The 14,485-nt window shown below is 43.1% G+C and overlaps 1 protein-coding gene across 4 annotated transcripts in view; it reads left to right on the top strand.

Moving 5' to 3' along the window:
• Positions 1-14,485, top strand: part of LOC115605812 (alpha-2-macroglobulin-like) — a 40,684-nt gene that overhangs the window by 10,318 nt on the left and 15,881 nt on the right. The window contains exons 6-20 of one of the 4 annotated variants that reach the window (XM_030480827.1): positions 968-1,136; positions 3,046-3,130; positions 3,824-3,947; positions 4,642-4,756; positions 4,893-5,002; positions 5,864-6,025; positions 6,302-6,529; positions 7,851-7,914; positions 9,108-9,250; positions 9,606-9,755; positions 9,968-10,138; positions 10,849-10,942; positions 12,313-12,439; positions 12,724-12,952; positions 14,049-14,175. In XM_030480827.1, the coding sequence (XP_030336687.1) occupies positions 968-1,136; positions 3,046-3,130; positions 3,824-3,947; positions 4,642-4,756; positions 4,893-5,002; positions 5,864-6,025; positions 6,302-6,529; positions 7,851-7,914; positions 9,108-9,250; positions 9,606-9,755; positions 9,968-10,138; positions 10,849-10,942; positions 12,313-12,439; positions 12,724-12,952; positions 14,049-14,175 (2,098 nt within the window). Of the gene's footprint in view, positions 1-967; positions 1,137-3,045; positions 3,131-3,823; positions 3,948-4,641; positions 4,757-4,892; positions 5,003-5,863; positions 6,026-6,301; positions 6,530-7,850; positions 7,915-9,107; positions 9,251-9,605; positions 9,756-9,967; positions 10,139-10,848; positions 10,949-12,312; positions 12,440-12,723; positions 12,953-14,048; positions 14,176-14,485 lie in introns of all 4 variants that reach the window. The other 3 variants (XM_030480828.1, XM_030480829.1, XM_030480830.1) reach the window with 3 other exon arrangements.

Genomic DNA, 14,485 nt, shown 5'->3' on the forward strand with positions numbered 1-14,485 from the left:
CCTGCTGGGGTGCTTCTTAGGAAGAAGGCTGCCTCTTCTGCCCCCTCACCAGGGACCTTCAATGAGGGGATGTCATTCACATCCTGTTTCCTCTAAGACCCGAGATAAAATCTCAGTGCAGTAAATGCACACAGTCACATACCTTGAGTCACAAACCTATCTAGGGTAAATAGAATTTTGGTGGCAGCCAAGATACAATGCAAAGAGCAGGGAGAGAATGAAAGACTGTAAACATTAACCGTCCTGCTAAGGAGCCAGGAAAATGTATATCAAACTATGCAGCACCACTATGCTGGTTCAGTGACTTCTCCAAGAAGTTTGGAGCTGAGATGATGAATTTGGAGCATAGCCTACTGATGGTTCATGATGAGCAATATTCAGCTGCAGTAGTGATAAGACTTCAGCTCCAGCATTAGAAGCAGGAGGAAACAAGAAGGTAATGCACGTATATGGGATATACTGTTCCTCTGTTTCCCACTCCCCCACCCCATCCCAAGCTTTGGACTCTTGAATATTTCTCAGTCCCATAAATAGATCAGGTGTCTCATTCAGCAGATCGTGCACTGGTTCTCAGACGGTCTCAGTTCCAGGCACAGAAAAAAAATGAGCAGTCTGTATAGCATGTGAGGGAGACTGAAACTTCCCTCTTTTCTCCCTATGCTCCATTTACTCCTGCTATACATCTCTTCATCTTTTTACCTTGCTAGCCTGCCTTTCCCAGCTTCCTGGCTTCATCCTTCATAAGCATGCAGGTATGCCTGAGGGGGAGACAACCCAGGGTTAAAAAGCTTTCTTTCATGCTAGTTATGCAGAACTGACAGGTAAGCGCTCTCAGATCTTCACAGTTTACGGAATAATTACAGCTAGGCATTTCCCAGCCAGGATGCACGTATACTGGGCATTCCACTGCTCTGTCCCTGGGAGCCTCCTGTACTGTCTTGTGACCTTGAGTTATCCTAACCTGCAGGATGCCCAGAGGAACCGTGTATACCAGTGGCAAGGGGTGGAACTAGAGACCGGCCTTACACAGCTCTCCTTCCCCCTCACCTCGGACCCCATCCAAGGCTCCTACAAAATAGTAGTGCAGAAGAGCTTCTCATCCCATGTGGAGCACTCTTTCAGAGTAGAGGAATATGGTAAGGAGAGGAGATACGGGCTGCAAGTGGGGCTGACAGCAATACCTTTTATTGTAACCCCTCAATTTGGGATTTCCTGGGAATGGCATGGAGAAGGGAGGGATTAAATACATGGGCAATGGGGTTCAGAGGGGCTGACCCTGAAGGCCCTGAGTACCAGAGGTGGTCGCTCTCTTTATGGCATCTCTGCAACCTGCCTGAGGTTGTATTTGCTCATAGCGCTTTTGGGAGTACAGGGTCTAACGGGATTCCTGTTCAGGGCTCATACCACCATTTCAGTTGACTCTGTTTTAGTAATTTTTCCGTCCAGCAGCTTGTTGCAGCAGCACTAGATACAGAGTAAGAGATTACATTATTTTGGTGACCTTGTTTTGCCCCTCTCATCATCTACGTCAGTTCTGTTTCTTTACTTGTAGTCCTCTCTTTTTCCTCTTCTTCTGTGCTTCTGCAAAAGCTTGGAAAACATGTTTGGTAGAAAACTTCGGTTTGAAGAAGAACACTCCACAAACGTTACAAGCGGATGCAAACAGACTGGTAGTAGAGGCTGAGTAAGGAGAAATGTGCTGCCCTGGGAGCATTCTAACCCCAAGTTCTGTAGTAAAGCTTCTCAGGTATTTGTAGAAGTGTACTCAGGCTAGGCTCTGTGTTTGAGGAGACTGCTTGGCCTGTGACCTGCACTCCCAGGCTCCCCCCAGCTGTACATGGAGCCCTAATGACACAGCACATTGCTCAGAACCTTCTGTTTCTGAGCAATATTTTCAGGGTGCAACCCAAAGAATATTGTCACTGAAGTCCATGGGAACTGGCTTGTTTGGCTTTACATCAGCCTTGGGGGCTAGTATGAACATGGTGAATAATTTGAACACAAACTTGGTTATAGGCTTCAGCCTGCCATGCTGACAGATGGGCTGTCCCTCCTCCCACAAAGATCATTCTAACATCCACCAAAACCAAAGATGTATGTCACTTTCTTAGTGAAAGAAGACTAGACTAATTTTTCTTTTATTTGTTCTTCAGTCTCATTCCCATGAATCTCCCCTGTTGCTAGCTCTCTTACAGCCTTCTGAGGAAATGTGCCCTGGGGTTGAAACATGGAGCTTTGCCTCCCATCCTAGAGGCAAATTTATGCCTAAACTGTATAACCCAGGGTTGCTTTCCGGTTCCTGGACCTGGTTGTGTACCCTCCCTGCTCTTATTTCTTTGCACTGTGAAAGAAACTATCAGGTTCCCCACCTGGAGGCAGGCCATTAAATGCTTCAGTCCAGTCCTGCACTTGAATAGTTGGGGGATTAGATTTGCAGGATGCAATCTAGGAAAAGAAATGTAATTTAATACTCAGGAGCAAAATATGTCTTTTGCTTGCCACTCTTTATATTAGGTTTTATTTCTGCCTTAACCATTTGAAAATAAAGACCTGAGAGTCTCTGTCTAGATTCATTAGAACTGTCTGGACATGGAGGACAGTTTCACATGCTATGCATTACTGAGCCTAACAGTAACAATCTGTTGGGATCTCCAGAACAGTAACAACCAACCAAGAGTAACGAGGATTCAAGCTGTTTCGATGTGGTAAATTACAAAGGTGGTGAATGTGCTGCAAATTATGGAGTACAATACACAGGACCAGTGTGTTCTGAATGGGCATACGTAAGGGACCTACACAGCTGTCTGAGATCACATGAGCATGTGCTGCAAATGAGAGAAGGTAAGGACTACAGCCCTCCTTAATTCTCTTTAAACCCAAACAGTGATGAAGGCTGAGAAAACCTAGTGAAGCAGTAGCAGGGCTGTGCTGAAAACCACAGAGAGGTGATGGTTCATATTAAGATGATCCTGGCTCTGTGTTTGGGTTGCTGTGTGGCACACAGCTTTCCTTCACTCTTCTCATAGCAGACTTTATCCCACCTAGTGCTGCCCAAGTACGAAGTCCTGGTGAAGCTGCCCAAGATGATCACTCTTAAGGACAAAGAGCTTCCAGTATCCGTCTGTGGTCTGTGAGTCGCAAAAGAGTAAATCTCTGTTGCTTATCTTTCACTCCTCCTTTCTGCTGCGGTCTGAAACAAGAGCTGGGGAAGGGTTTTCATACTTTTCCCAGACATCCCATGCATGTTTGTTTCACCATATTAATCCTGAGCCTGCTGCTTGGCCTGAAAAATAAAGGTCTTCTCTGGGTTCCTTAAAAGATGGTGCCAAACCAACCTGCAGCTCTCTCATCTCAGTTTACTGTACATTTTCTTTTTCTGTCTTTACATTTCTTCAGTTAGAGAGTCTCTGCCAATCCTGAACCCTCAAATACTCAGAGTTGTCAGATCAGACATCATTTAAACAGGTGGTACAAAATCAATGTTCTCATTTTTAACTCATAAATAGTTCCTCCCAAGGCCCTGGTTGCCTCTCTACTTCTTCACTGAACCCTCAGCAGTTTGTGATACAAGGATGCTCCTGGCTGAAATAATTTTCTACAGACAATGTTTTTCTGCACTGCTGCAGAGAGCTCCTACTTAGAACAGATTCTAATATATAGTGGAAGAATCTCAACATGGAAATGATGCAAATGTAGTCACTAGAATCATTAAAATATCAGATTAGTCAGCCTTTAAGAAGAAATACTAGGAAGTCATCCACAGAGGTCTTTCAGGAAATGTGCCTGAGTGTGATTCTGACTGATTAACACTTTGTCGTTATAGGTACACCTATGGGAAACCTGTTCCTGGCTTGGTCAATGTCCAAGTGTGCCGGAAATTTTCCCGTTCTGCTTCAGATTGTTACGGAAAAGAAGCAGAAGCTGTGTGTGAAGAATTCACTAGACAGGTGAGTCCCAATATTAAAATGTGGGGGTCTTGCTTATGGGTAATGGTCAGTACTATCTAAAGGAGGCCAAATCTGTAACTGTTGGGAGACAGTAGGACATCGGAGGTAGTACTCTATCTGGGGAAAAGTAGATGTTCTCAGAGGAAGGGATTCTGAAGAGGTGAGTCATTAAACTGGAAACAGAACTGATGAAGAAGACCCCCACAGCTGAAATCCTAACCCCATTGAAGCTAGTGACAAATCTCCAGTTAGCACCTGTGAGGTCCCTGCTATGGATCCCCAGCTGAAAAGACAATCTGTGAGAGAATTTTGCATCTGTGGGAGGGACTGGCAGGGAGCAGGAGCAAAGAGGATGAGGAGAAAACAAGAAGGTGGTATTGTATATGGGTCAAATACAGGAGAAAGGAGAAACACAAAGAAAAACAGAACTAAGGTAGGAGGGGGTTAACAAGGAGACCAGTGCATGCCTTGTAGAACTGAGTGTCAAGTACCTCAGAGGATACAGAAAATGTGTGGGTGAAACACTAGGAAACAGGCTGTAAACAAGTTCTGATTTTGGAGACAACCCTAGAACATAAGGCTGGGATTTCCTGAACAGAAGTTAAACATGTTAGGTTTGGAGTATTTGTTCGTGTCCCACAAGGCACCAAATTTGTTCACAGAATTCCAATTTTCTCTCCAATCCCCTGTTTAGGCAGATGCTCATGGGTGTATTTCTGGTGTAGTAAGAACTAAAATATTTCAACTGCAACGCCGGGGATATGAGATGAGCATTGAGGTACAAGGCAAGATCATAGAAGATGGCACAGGTATGTACCGCGTAGAGATGGCAAAGTGATGGCAGACCATAAGAGGGGAGGGCCTGGCAAAGATAAGGAAGGTGGAGTAACCTGTGAATCAATGCTGCTGTTCGTAATAATCCCTCTTTACTGTGCTCTATCTCAGGAATAGAGATGACTGGAACAGGCTCCTGTGGAATCACATCCATCATGAGCAAAATCAGCTTCGACCTTCTGGACTCTCAATACAGACCAGGGATCCCAATCTTTGGGAGGGTAGGGAAATTATGCCACTGGACAATGAATGGCAGAGCAAACTCACAAATGCACAATCCCATCAGAGGGAATAGCAGTGTGTGCAGATGACATGGTCCTTGCAGAGGAATTACTGATGATTGGGGTACTCTAACAGACACATGGCATTGAGCTTCCTGGCATTCAGCCTAGTAAAGACTGGAAGGGACATTGTTCTGACACATGAGAATAACATCAGGGAGGAGCAAACATGGGCTGTTCCACAAGGGAACGTTATCCAGGTGCAAAGGGTGACCACAACACAGGTGGACGTAGTGGGCCCATCAACAATGGCACAGTCCCACAATTCCCAAGCAGACTAAACAGAGTGGGGGTGGTGTGAGTGACAGGTTCCACCAACAGCCTAGTGACCACCAGACAATGTGAGGTGATGAGTCAGGGCTGAGCTCAACCAAGAAAGTCCAGTTGACTAGATGGGAATAACAGGAGAAAGAGCTGGCTGTAGGTCTACCTCCAATGTAGCTTTAGGGAAGGACGGGGGCAAGACACAGGCCTGAACTTAAAGTTCCTTAACCAAGAGGAAGATGATATGTGGTGGAGGTCCCAAATGAGTTTGGCCAGGGGAATTAAAACCTACTGAGGAACTTAGGGACCAGACACATATTTCCTTGGACCAATAACATTGTTTTGCTGAGAATTTTCTCAGTTGCTGCCTCAGACAACTCAGTACTCACCTCAAACATTTCCACATTCATGTCTTCTGTTCTTCTCTGCAAAGAAACATCCTACCTGGCAAGGAAGAAAAGAGGGAAGAGGCTTTAGGACTTGGGAATTGTTTTCTGTTTCTAGTCTAAAACCTGAAGTTTGTTTTTGCTCTGTTAGGTGAAGCTGGTAGATGGCACTGATGCTCCAATTGCCAATGAAACCATCACGATTTCTGTGGATGGAGACAGGTACAAAGGGAATTACACTACAGATGAGCAGGGACAATCCTGGTTTTCCATAGACACTGCCACCTTCACACAAGCCTCCCTGGAAATCCGAGTGAGTGGCAGAAACAGGGCAGAGGGACTGGGGTAAGACTATGCCTTTCTGACCAGCTGGGGAAATACCTATCCATGGGTTTTCTCTCTTTCTGCCAATTGGAAAATACAGCAAGTTTCTTTGCATGTCACCTCTCTTCTTTCTGTCTCCCGCGCATGTTGTCTACCTTCTTCTCAGAATGGGAATATAGAACATACCCAGAGTTTTCCTGTGTACTTTCATGTGACTTGTTACCTGGTTTTCATCAGCTATAAACTTTTTATTCTTCTTTATCAGGCTGATCATAAACCTGAACTGAACTGTTATGACAGTGACTGGATCACACCTTCCTATGAGCATGCCATGCGTAGAATAAGTCGGTTTTACTCCCCCAGTAAGAGTTTCCTCAAAATTGAGCCAAAGCCTGAGATATTAAGTTGTGGCTCCCCCACAGAGATCCAGGTGCACTACATCTTCACACCAGAGGCCATAGGAGAACAGAAGAAAATTGTCATTTACTATTTGGTAAGAATTATTTGTGCTTACTTTGACCTATGGCTAGAGAGCACAGTGACACATATAGCTATCAGCACTGCTATATGGTCAGTCCTTAGCCAGTGATGATAAGGAGAGTTTGAAACAAAAAGTGTGACCTGTGGCAGTGGGATTTAAACGCATTTCCATAATGTTTCTCATGTTGTCTTCAGTGTACAGACATGGTTAGGGCGTACATGTTTTATTAAGAACGAAGAGAGACATAATGTTGGTGGAGATAGCACAGTCCTGGGCGCAGCCATCCAAGGCCCATTTCATAATACTTCGTTTCCAGTTTTCCCAGCTCCAAATTCTGTCCCATATATGGTCACAGCCCAGAAACCAGCAGGCTACAACAAAGAAGAGCAATGATGAGGAGGAAAGCTGTCTTATACTCAGTTTTGCCCCTTGGTAGTTATCTGACTACTGAAACTAAAGCAACACCTCTAACTACAGTAATAGAAAAGCCCAGTAAGCTTAGAGCATAGGTTGTGTGTCAGGCAAGAATGGAAAGTTTGGAATGCCACGGTAATTGGAACAGACTATAACATGCTGTCACTGAGAACTGTGAATTGGTTCATTTTGGGAGGCAGAGAAGAGACACTAATTCAACTGTGACCAAACAATGATCTATCAGTTCACCTGGGAGAACAGGAAGAACCAGGTGAATATTCAAATAGAACTTCTTTCCTCCTAAATTTGTTTTTATGGTTATCCCATTTAATGGCTCTTGCAGAAGAGATGAGAGCAGCCTTGGAGAGCTAGAAGAAATCAGTGGAACAGATGCTCCTGTTCTGATGGATAGTACAGAAAATTTGGGACAGTGCTTAAACTGACCTTACAAAGAAAGAGAATAGATACTATGTTAGAGATGTCCATGTGCTTATTTTCAAGACTGCTAGCAACAAATTGAAGCACAAGATTCCTGTTTATTCCCATAGCCCTGGAAAGCTGGTTTTAAGAAAACATATATATAGCAGATACAAAACAGTGAGGGAACTTACGTTTTTATAGGTGTTGATCCCACACCTTGAAATTAAAATAAGGTGCTATAGAATAGATATCCTATGTGGAAAGTAATTGTAAAGCCAGGTCTGACCAATGGGGAAACACTGGTCCTCCTAGGAGTGAATATTTCTGCTTCCAAAGACACAGTAAATTCCAGTCTGTCACTTGCTTAGTATTTTCTTGGGTTTGTTCACTGTTAGTAGTGCTATTCATATTCACACTCTACAGTTAACCTAGTGAACGTTCATCTTCCTTCCCTTCAACACCAGTAGCAAAATTACAGGAAGGCTTCTTTGTCACACAGGTGATGGCCAAGGGAGGCATTATATCAGCAGATACCTATGATCTGACTGTGAATCCTGGAGACGGTGAGCAGAACTTTGCATTTTTAGCATCTTTGATGAGAATTTGGGGGTTGTATAAAAACATTTACTGTTTGAATTGAAATGCATTCTCAAAACTAAATCTTTTTAAATTAAGTGTCTTGGGTTAGATTTTTTTTCTCTGAGTTCTGTCAGGTCCTATCTTTTTTTGACAAGAAAATTTTAGAAAATTCAACAAAAGATATGCATAATGTTTTGGTTATTTTTTCCTCAAACCAACACTTTCTGCTGACCACTTCACCCTATTCAGATTGTGGATGCTTACCAGTGTTGCGAAACTCACATGTATAGTGAGCAGAAAAGCATGTCTCCTTTTCCTTCTCTTCATCCCTTCTTTTTTTTTCAGTATTATTCTTCAGTATTATTTCACCCTTATAAGCATGCAAATACACACATCCCTATATTCTAACCAATAAATTTAGTTTTATTCAAATAAATGTCCAAGAGTTACACATTTCAGTAACTGAGACTGGCTATGATGCATCTTTGAAAGTCTTTTGACAAATGAGAGCTGGTGGGTGTTTTGGAAGTCTATGAGAAGGAGTTACACTGCAGCAGGTATAAACAATATATGGAAGTAAAAGATCTTGGGTGCTGCATGTTCATAGATAGTTCTGCATCCTCACTAGTAACAGTGACTAAACTAACACCCTGGCTAGTATCATGAGATGTTCTCTTACCTTGTCTAGATTGTGACATGACGCTGAGGCCAAGCTAGAAGAGGGGCATTTTCCACTGTGGTTCAAGCGATAGTTTGATGTTCCAGCGAAGTGCTTGCTTAGCAGTAACTTCAAAGAGTTTTAGCCATTTGCAACCTTGACTGATGCCACCCATTAAAGCAGTCCTATTTCTATGTTTTTTGTAGATGGCAGAAGATCTTGGAGTTTGAGAGAAAGAAAGGGGTTGGGAACATCAAGAAATTATGTCAGATGTTAACTTGGGAGAATGTAGAAGGCATGTTGAGGCCCACCAAATTCATCTTGTTTGGCTATTACACAATCACTGTTTGAATGCAGGTGTCTTCAGCAACAGCCATAGACTTTAGTCATATATCAGTCAGTATTCCTGCTCCTGCTATCTAAAAATGTTCAGCATGAGTGAAATTGACTTACCTGGGGAAGGCAAATGTGTATACTGGAACTTTTTGTATGTTTCTTAGCCTTTTTTCTCTTTGTTAGTTTATGGGACATTTCAGTTGACCTTCCCTGTTGAGGCAGCAATTGCTCCCCTGGCACGGATGCTTGTGTACACCACTTCACCCAGTGGGGAAGTCATTGCCAGTTCAGCAGATTTCCAGGTTGAAAGTTGCCTCCCCAATAAAGTAAGTATAAGTCAGGGTTTATGCAACCCATGTTTGTCCTGTGGCCAGTAGTTCAGTTATGAGTTCCATGGAGGAAGAATTCACAGCGGGTTCATGAAATGGTTTAACCGGATCTTGACTGAGGGTTAGGGACAGAAGCTCCAGAATAAGTTACTAAGCCATAACTATAAGAAGTGGAGCAAGACGGAATAAGAAAGAATCACTGGCCATTATTAATTATACTGGTCAAAGCTGAATATATATTGGAATGTCAAGGCGCTAGCAGAGCTCAGTTCACAAGGCTGGATGCTTCAGTATAATAGCATGTAACGGCATCTGGAAAAGTGTTTGCTTTAACTTCCTTTTGGAATTGCAGGTCAGATTGAGTTTTGTACCCAAGGAAGGTCTTCCTGCCTCCAACACACGCCTGCAAATCCGTACTTCACCGAGGTCCCTGTGTGCCCTCCGTGCTGTGGACAAGAGTGTTCTCCTTGTGAAGCCTGAGTATGAGCTCTCTCCCAGCTCTGTAAGTCTTACATATTTCTGGTAATGATCAAGTATGAGAACCAACCAAGTACCTATTGACACCACTATAGACATTGGGCCATGTATTTTTATAGCTGCATTTACTACACTTCTTTTTAGAAGCTGGTTTTTATCAGTGGAGTGTTAGGTAGTGCCTGTGTCCCTCTAAGTTCTGACCTGCAACATTTTCCCCTGGTTCCTTGTATTTCCCAGGTGTATGATCTTCTCCCAGTGAAAGAAATCCACGGTTATAGCTTCAAGGACTACTACCTGGAAGAAGACAACATAAACCCTTGCGTGTCACTTGACAACATATTATTAAACGGGTTTGTCTACATACCCATTTCTCCTGACGGTGAAGGTGATGCCTATGACATTCTCAAAGTAAGCACCAGCCTTTCATTTTTCTTTGGTTCTCCTTTTTGGAATTCAGTCCCCTCTCCTCTTCTCACCTGTCCTGAAAGGCTTTTTAATGAACTTTGTTGTGAGTTTGTGAACTTTTGTACGCAAGATAACAACCAGTCCCAGGCCCTGCATCTATGTAGCCCACTGCTGGTACCTGAGGGCTTCTCTGAACCATTAAAACTTTGAAAGGTCTCCTCATTGCTGTTAGAGACACCTGCAAATAGACCTGAGTAAGGAAACAGTCCTGAAAGTGACATCTGGTGCCATAATATTAGAAACTCTTCCTCAGTCATGCATATTCTCTATCTGGTGTAGATAGGTCTTTAATAAACTGCCAGCTACTTTGATAACCCACAAACTGATCTATACCCATCTAAAGAGTCCTGTACAAGAATTTTCAGGTACCCTCAATCCAGTGCTTTTCACACATCATTTTCACCCAGGCAGAGGCCCCCAGGGTAGACTCGTGGCCTTAGCTTTCCATCTGATCATGCCAGGATTTAGCCTTTAGATGAATGTAACATGATAAAGCCTCAACATCTGGGTTGAACTAGTCTATCTGGCATTTATATACAAGTGTTTGTTATTCTGATTGATATCAGACTTAGGAACATATTTGACATACTAGAAATAGTTTATTTTCAAGTGTGTTTGCATATTTTTTGTTCTTCTTTCTCTTTGTTTACTAGGAATTGGGCTTAAAAGTCTTCACTAGCAGCAAGATCCATAAGCCTGAAATCTGCCAGCATTACCCAGGACACATGATGGAAAGGAGTTACAGTGGTTCTAGTACCTTCTTTATTTTACCTCCCACACAACTACCTAAATTTTGCGAGTCCTATTTCTTTGAATATTAGTTACACCAGGCAGATCAGACTATATTGAGATATGTTGACCTAATTCAGGATCACTCTTTCCTGGACTCAGTCCTGAAATATGAAGCTGATCCACGTCTGCCTTCTTATCCCCAGCTAGACAGATATACCTGGCTGTCACTGTGTGTCCTTGGTGACTCCCATGCCCCTGCAGCAGAAATCCTGTAGGCACTAAAGCAGTCTGCCAGCACAAAGTAGTGGCTTTATTTTTTTCCCGCAGATGTGAGTCCAGCTATGGAAACCTTAAAAAAGGAGTCTTTACTTCTGGGTAGTCACATTCCAGCAATAACAAGGAACTACTAGGGCAAAAGTGGGCCAAGACAAATGAGAAGGTGGTACAGTTCTGTGGGTAGAGGCTGAGAAATTTGGCTCTTTTCCCAGTAATCCATTCACATGACTAAGAGGCTGGGTAGGTTACGTCACTTCTCTGCAACTTCAGTGATTGTGAAGATGGACTAATATTATCTTTTTTTATCTGAATAGTTCTGAGATTAGAAAGGCTGCATAAAACACGTGTCTATATCACTGCAAGTCACTGGCTTTCCTGGTGCAGTTTCCCAGCTCCTATTAAAAAATTGTAGCTTTTTGTCTGGTGATAGCTTCTAGCCTTCTATTTATAACAGATCAAATCTTTGGTTTTGAAATGCAGGATTTGTCTTCAAAGCATGGCCTGAGACAGCTGGCTGCTTTGAAAAGGTGTAGAAGTCTTCTAAGGCTGATGGAAAGCCTTTCGTAAGGCACAACACTATGCAACACTGAGAAAGCATCATGGTTCCTTTGCTAATGGCCAGAGATGCAAAGACCCATATTAATCTCAAAAGAAGCTTAGACAGAGGAGGGGAAGACTAAGTCTGACTTCTGTGTCTGGTCATGTATCAACACAATCTATTCTTCTGCCAAATTTAATAAACTATATGCAACTGTAATATCTGGAGTCAGTAAGTTCCACATTTGACTCCATATTGCAGTAGAAATGTACCCTCAATAACATCATTGTACATGGCTCTTTTGGCACTGCTAGGTTTGCTGGCAGTGGGGGAAGAATGCTCAACCCCATCCAATCTCTGTAAGAACAGCAGCAACATTAGGAAAAATGAAATATTGAGATGACAACAGAGAAATACATTTGTTTCCACTGGCCAAGGTTTCAAAGTTGTTCTTTCAATTTTAAAATTTTAGCTAAGAATAACCACTACCTGGAAGGAAAGTATCCTCCTGATTCAGAAAGGAGTTTGACATGTCTTTTCGTTTCTTCCTGACCTTGCACAAATTTCCTAGTGACTGCATTGAATCTGCTTGAAGATTTGGACTATGAAGTAGCAGAACATATGGTTGCTGGCAATCCTGTGGAGACCGTCCGGAAGTACTTCCCTGAGACATGGATCTGGGACATAGTTTCAGTGAAGTAAGTGTTTACGGGAATGTAGAGTGTGGTCATTGGGGCAAAACCTCGGAAGATACTTAAGCCTCAATGGAAGTATCAGTGTTTCAGTAGGAGGGGTATTTCTAGTAGACAGAGGGATTTTTCAAGGTCACTAAGTATAGGATGCTTTGGTGGGACGTGCAAAAGCCAGTGCCCATATGGAGCTGGTCAAGAGTTTGCTGTCAGCAGGTGTTGTTCGGCAGGCTGAGAAAAACATAGATGATCCCCATAATATAACTGAAATCTTGCTGTTTGTCTCTCACCAGCTCTGAGGGAAATGCTGGTCTAGATGTGACCATCCCTGACACCATCACCGAGTGGAAAGCCAACGCATTCTGCATTTCACCAGACACGGGCTTTGGCCTGTCCCCGACAGTGACCCTCAGAGCCTTCCAGCCCTTCTTTGTAGAGCTCACCATGCCCTACTCTGTAGTGCGTGGTGAGTCCTTCACGCTGAAAGCCACCGTTTTCAACTACTTGACCACCTGCATCAGGGTAAGACAGATCCACAACTTTGCTCAGTCTGACAGCTTAGGGAAGACTACAGTGGGCCGTTTATACCATGGTTTCCCCAAGCCAGATGACTTGTCTCTGACAGTAATTTCATATAGGTGTACTTCTGTAGGTATTCTTGGTGTATTAAACGAAGCAGAATATGTTTTTCTGACAGCATTTTGAAATCTGCATTTGATTCAGAACCTAAGGCTTTGCTGCTGAGGCCCCCAGCTTTGTCATCATGGGTTAATGTGATTGTCCTATAGAAATACAAAACTTGAGTTATCCACAGACCACAGAGCCGTTGCATACCCACTTAGAAACTCCAGGTTCACCAGGGTGAATACCTGTGTTCAGTCTTCTGCCTGATCTCATATAAACATCTCGCAAAGTATCACACCAGATTTGCTTGAATATGTAGACTTCCTGTGTTTTATTGCATCTGCCCCTAAGACACTGAGCAGAGGACTATATAGCTTCACTATTCTTATCTGCATATTTTCACCAACGAAAAAGTGGTTAGTCTTTGAGGTTGGGAGGTTAGTCAAACAAAATATCAATTGCCTTTGCTCAGTTATTTGTAAACACAATTTTTATTCTGAAAGGAATGAAGCTGAAACAAGGAGGGGCACTGATCCAGCCATTCCTGTGCACTCTCATTTATTTCCCTGTCCTTCCTGTTTTGTTTGCAGTTTTCAGGTTCCTTGTTCCATTCTCCCTTGTTCCTTAATAGGTTTCCTACTGCTAGCGTTTTGCCTCTTCACCTAACTAATCATGAGGGGGATCTTTAATCCATGGCTAAGTTTGTAGTCACTGCTTTGCCTTTACTCACACAACTGGCTCATGCTCTCCATTTTTGCAGAATCCATTTCCAAGATACACATCCTGTTCTCTACACTTACCTGCCCAATCTCTTACAATTGTACACACCTCAGTCTTTTTCCACTTTATCACCCAGTTCTTGCTCTGCAATATCCATAAGGTTCTCAGTCCCACAGTATAACCAGCTCCACTACACATATCCATGTATAGCACTGTCTCCTGTACCCCAGCTTCTCTGCAATTCCTTCATGACACCTCTCTGTACAACTGGCAGGTCAGTGTGTCTCTGGCTGAATCTACTCATTTTCTGACTATGCCAATAGAGAAGCAGGAAGAATCCTACTGCATCTGCATGAATGAAAGGAAAACTGTGGCTTGGGCAGTAACACCAAGATCCCTAGGTAAGAAGCTGAACAACAAGAAAATGCTGGTATCAGATACCTATGGATGGCATCAGATCTTTGGTGTGAGGAGCTAGGTGACTCCAAACCTGTCTGCAAGGATCTTGTCTATGTCAGAAGTGAGAATTCCAACCCTGGGGTTAAGACACTGTACTGGGATGCAGCATCCAGGTGCTAAACAAACTAAGTGTTATGGGCCATTGTTTCCTTAACATTTGAATAGAAATCACAAATTCCCTTAATGCGTGCAAAGCACTCAGACATTCCTGTTATGGAGTTGAGAATGTCTTAGCTTAATGTGTCTGGGTCT

Source organism: Strigops habroptila, chromosome 3, assembly GCF_004027225.2.
Source record: "Strigops habroptila isolate Jane chromosome 3, bStrHab1.2.pri, whole genome shotgun sequence".
NCBI classification, from domain to species: Eukaryota; Metazoa; Chordata; class Aves; order Psittaciformes; family Psittacidae; genus Strigops; species Strigops habroptila.